The 4,721-nt window shown below is 44.2% G+C and overlaps 1 protein-coding gene and 1 long non-coding RNA gene across 5 annotated transcripts in view; one reads left to right on the top strand and one right to left on the bottom strand.

The window, feature by feature from the left end:
- The first annotated feature begins 427 nt into the window (after positions 1-427).
- Positions 428-3,427, top strand: LOC106819132. 4 transcript variants are annotated; one of them, XR_001395354.1, is made up of 5 exons: positions 428-1,935; positions 2,092-2,342; positions 2,388-2,450; positions 2,499-2,623; positions 2,784-3,427. It is a non-coding gene; the product is annotated as an uncharacterized LOC106819132 (long non-coding RNA). The 4 variants fall into 4 exon arrangements; XR_001395353.1 differs by lacking the exon at positions 2,784-3,427 and adding an exon at positions 2,656-2,686; XR_001395352.1 differs by lacking the exon at positions 2,784-3,427 and having other exon boundaries at positions 430-1,935; positions 2,499-2,701.
- A 173-nt stretch (positions 3,428-3,600) lies between these two features.
- Positions 3,601-4,721, bottom strand: part of LOC106819130 (transmembrane protein 115-like) — a 2,595-nt gene continuing 1,474 nt past the window's right edge. Inside the window, exons 2-3 of the mRNA XM_014823790.1 lie at positions 4,365-4,538; positions 3,601-3,900 (exon numbers count right to left, since the gene is read on the bottom strand). Of these exons, the coding sequence (XP_014679276.1) occupies positions 3,702-3,900; positions 4,365-4,538 (373 nt within the window). The 3' untranslated portion in view covers positions 3,601-3,701. The remainder of the gene's footprint in view (positions 3,901-4,364; positions 4,539-4,721) is intronic.

Genomic DNA, 4,721 nt, shown 5'->3' with positions numbered 1-4,721 from the left:
TTTTTTAGAAAAGGTGTCAAATAACGCAATATCCCGCAAGAATTCTCGGCATGAATAAACCGCTACATGTCATGTATGTAATATAAAGCTGTCACATCGGTTTAATTACAGCTTTCTTGCTGTCGTACCCTTGTCCCGTTATTGACGCTTTGCAATGGGAAGGAAGGAGAGGTTGTTAAGCATGCCCACTGGAAAATCGATGAGAAAGTGGTGCGAAACAATGCAATTTTCCTGTATTGTCGCCAACAAAAACCCATCAACAACCCGTTTTATTTCATACGAAACCGTGTAAAAATAAAGTAATAGAAATTTGTCGCAAGCCAGTTTAATTCGTTAAACTCGCAGATTCGCGAGACATTAGGAAATCTTTCAAATGGGAGGAATTTCTAATTCCAAAACGTATTAAAAATCTTTACTCGTAGGGTAATTACATCATTCGCATATTTTATAGTAATATTAAATCATACGAGTAATGAAATATGAAATATAAAATGAACGTCTTTAAGCGTACTTCCGATAACACGTGTAATATGATATGTCTATATGTTAGAATATTCATGTGTCCAAACGTTCTAAGAATTAACAGCAGATGCGTATAATAGCAATTACTTTTTATTCACTGCGAAAACCAGCGGTCCCCACACACTGCAATAATCACATTTCGCAAGCATTAGTTCAGTAATATATACACATAAAGAAAGCTACAGCGGCAGCTAGAAATTAGGTGAAAATATCTATACACGTGTAGCATGAACATATCAATACTTTACTATATTATGAGTACAGACACGTTCAAGACGGTACATATAATACGCACGCACGCTCGCAGATGCACGAACGCATACACTCACGCAAACACGCGCGAGGGCACGTCCGCACGCACGCACGCATGCAGACACAAACGCATACGCATTCGTGCGCACGCACGCGCCCACGCGCGCACACACGCTGAACCACCCTAGTATAAACCTATATCCAGGTAATATGTAATTTATCCGCAAACAAATCAAGTATACAATCTCGGAACTCTTCCAAACACATTAAACAATTCAGCGACGTATAAGTTTAATCATCATACTTGCGCGAGTGTACAAAGCAAATCGGTGGAATAAATACAACACATCTCGGTTCTGTTTCATAGTACACAAACATTCAGCACCTATACCACCACCTGCCAGACAACCCCCCTCGTAAGATTGCAAGCCCTGCTTCCAACACACGTACCTACCACAATTTATTTCCAATTACACAGCGAAACATTGAGAACACAGCGCCCCCTTGATACGAGACCCCAGCGCGACGGCGGCGCCACCTAGACGATGCATGGCGTAAAAAACGAATCCGCCTTTTGACCCCCTCACTAGAGGTGGGAAGATTCATCGATAAATCGATGTATCATGATACAAACCTTACCGGTACACGCATCGATACGTTTATCCATTCACGATACACAATTCGATGCTCTACTGAATAAAATCCATATAATTTAGTAGCATAGTTTCGTCGAAAAACAAAAGATACATGACACAATTGGCAATTCAATAGCAGTTGTTTACTAAGCACTCCACAATACTGATTTGTAACCGTTCACCAAGTGTACAGTTTGCCAAGCACCTTCTCCTGAAAGTATCGTGATACGTATTGTGATAAATATCGATATAATCAAAAAGGTGTATCATGATACGTTACGTATCGTGAAAGGTGTGTCGTGACACGTATCGTACCGTAAGAGGTGTATCGTGACACGTATCATATCGTGAAAGGTGTATCATGATACGTATCGTACCGTAAGAGGTGTATCGTGACACGTATCGTATCGTGAAAGGTGTATCGTGACACGTATCGTATCGTAAAAGGTTGTATCGTGATACATATCGTATCGTGAAAGGTTGTATCGTGAAAGGTTGTATCGTGATACGTATCATACCGTAAGAGGTGTATCGTGACACGTATCGTATCGTGAAAGATTGTATCGTGATACGTATCGTATCGTGAAAGGTGTATCGTGATACGGATCGTATCGTGAAAGGTGTATCGTGATACAGATCGTATCGTGAAAGGTGTATCGTGATACAGATCGTATCGTAAAAGGTGTATCGTGATACGTATCGTATCGTGAAAGGTGTATCGTGACACATATCGTATCATAAAAGGTTGTATCGTGATACATATCGTATCGTGAAAGGTGTATCGTGATACGTATCGTATCGTGAAAGGTGTATCGTGATACACATCGTATCATAAAAGGTTGTATCATGATACGTATCGTATCGTGAAAGGTGTATCGTGACATGCATCGTATCATAAAAGGTTGTATCGTGATACATATCATATCGTGAAAGGTGTATCGTGAAAGGTGTGTCGTGACACGTATCGTATCGTGAAAGGTTGTATCGTGATACGTATCGTATCGTGAAAGGTGTATCGTGATACGTATCGTATCGTGAAAGGTGTATCATGATACGTATCGTATCGTGATACATATCGTACCGTAAGAGGTGTATCGTGATACACATCGTATCATAAAAGGTTGTATCGTGATACGTATCGTATCGTGAAAGGTGTATCGTGATACGTATCGTATCGTGAAAGGTTTGTCGTGACACGCATCGTATCGTAAAAGGTTGTATCGCGATACGTATCGTATCATAAAAGGTTGTATCGTGATACGTATCGTATCGTGAAAGGTTGTATCGTGATACGTATCGTATCGTGAAAGGTTGTATCGTGATACGTATCGTATCGTGAAAGGTTGTATCGTGATACGTATCGTACCGTGAAAGGTTTATCGCAAAATGGATCATATCGCGAGCTACCCGTATCATCCCACCCTTACCCGCTCACGTCCCTCGTGCGGCCAGCTGAAATACGTGATCCTTAAACCGTCGACTCAACATCTCAAAGGATTCAAACGTGACGAAAGGCGCGCGTGACGATGCAAGCCAATTGCAGCCGGCCTGTCGCGGGTAACGCCGCTGCCGGAACGCATATATAGGTTCGGATTGGTGCAGAGTGTGCACTACCACTACTAGATATGTACAGAGAGACCCACAACGCGACGACCGAAAATATATAGGAATACCGTCCACCATCGCCGCCAACGCCACTAATTGAATATCACATTGGAAAACTTGATTTTCATCCCGCAGCACAGAAGAAGTCAAATGTTTTTATTATCGAAAAGATCCAACTCGTCAGATGCATTATATATACATATATATGCGTGACATATATGTATACGTGTGCGTGTGTCTATACATATATACGTAACATGCATATATATATATATATACACATGCACATATGTATACATGTATATTGGCCGCAAGTTGTGTGGTGTTGGCGCCGTGACCCCCACAATCCAAAATGATGAGCGTGTGAGGTGCAGTAACAGCAGCAGCCGCAGCAGCAGCTATAGCAGCAGCAGCAGCAGCACCGCCACCAGCAGCAACAGCAGCAGCAGCAGCAGCACAGCCATCAGCAGCAACAGCAGCAGCAGCAGCAGCAGTAGCAGCAGCAGCACCGCCACCAGCAGCAACAGCAGCAACAGCAGCAGCAGCAGCACCACCAGCAGCAGCAGCAGCAGCAGCAGCAGTAACTACAGGTCGTGGCCATCACAACACAACATAGCCGATGCACAGACGCCAAGCCGCCATGTCGACAAGTTTAAAAAAACAAGAGAGCGCCAGAATCGCTGACCGTTACGTCTTCGCGGCTTCCTCGGCCGTCGCCGCGGCGGCCGCCGTCTGCTGCGCGGGTGCGGGGGGCTTGGTGTTTCCGGGCGTGGTCTCAGGCGTGGCAGGGGCGGGCGGGGTCGTCTCCTCACCCTCGTCTAGGATTGGCCAGCTCTCCTCGTCGTGTTTCAGCAGACGCTCGTTCAATGCCTTGATCGCCTTTTGCCTGGAAAATTTGTTTGCAAAATTCTTTAGTTCATTCAACAGTAGTCAAGACGTGAACACGTTACGCCATCTAGTGAGAAAACCAGCGAAAATAATATCTAGGCAGGAAGTGTTGTGTAATACGACTTTAAAAAGTCTCTGCGATTTTTACGAAAAATAATTAGGACCAAGTCCTTCCACCCTTCTTTTAATTGTAAAATGTGACGTGCAAAACAAATTTAACCACATGAAACGAGCAAAACGAGTCATTCACGTATTTAATTTTCGCCCAACCTGTCTCCGCCTCTCTGCATTTGCCGATAACTAGGCAAACAGACAAGAATAGCCAGAATAATAATAAAATAAAAGCAAAATCTATAACGAAATAACACATCCGATAAGAGCGACGTCTGTAATTGTTTGTTTGCACAGACAGGCATTCAGCGAATCGGCACTAATCAACACGAATTTCCGACAATCTCCTACCTCCTTCGTTCGGCGTCGTGCGGGTCGGTCCCCGGAAGGCTGATCGTGATGCTAGAGGGCGCTCCAACATCGTAGCGGCGTACGACACGCTTGCATAAGCGCAGCTTCACCATCAGCGAGTAGACGGAGTTGCTAAAGATGGCGACAACTGGCTGGATCACGTTCGGAAAGAAGCTGAAACAAGAGAGCGACGAGGGTTCGCGCGGCGTTACAAGGGTGGGTATCCCGCAGGGTAAAAAATACACGGGAGCGATGAGCGATTCGCTCTTCAAACCTCCGAAATCGCTCCTGTGAGGCTCAAAATAGCTCCCGTAAAATTACACTTTAGCTCACGTAAAATTGATGAGAGCTATTTTT

The sequence above is a fragment of the Priapulus caudatus genome, unplaced genomic scaffold (assembly GCF_000485595.1).
Source record: "Priapulus caudatus unplaced genomic scaffold, Priapulus_caudatus-5.0.1 Scaffold2878, whole genome shotgun sequence".
Lineage (NCBI taxonomy): Eukaryota > Metazoa > Priapulida > Priapulimorpha > Priapulimorphida > Priapulidae > Priapulus > Priapulus caudatus.
Note: the sequence above shows the minus strand (reverse complement) of the source record. Positions and strands in the feature narration are given on the sequence as shown.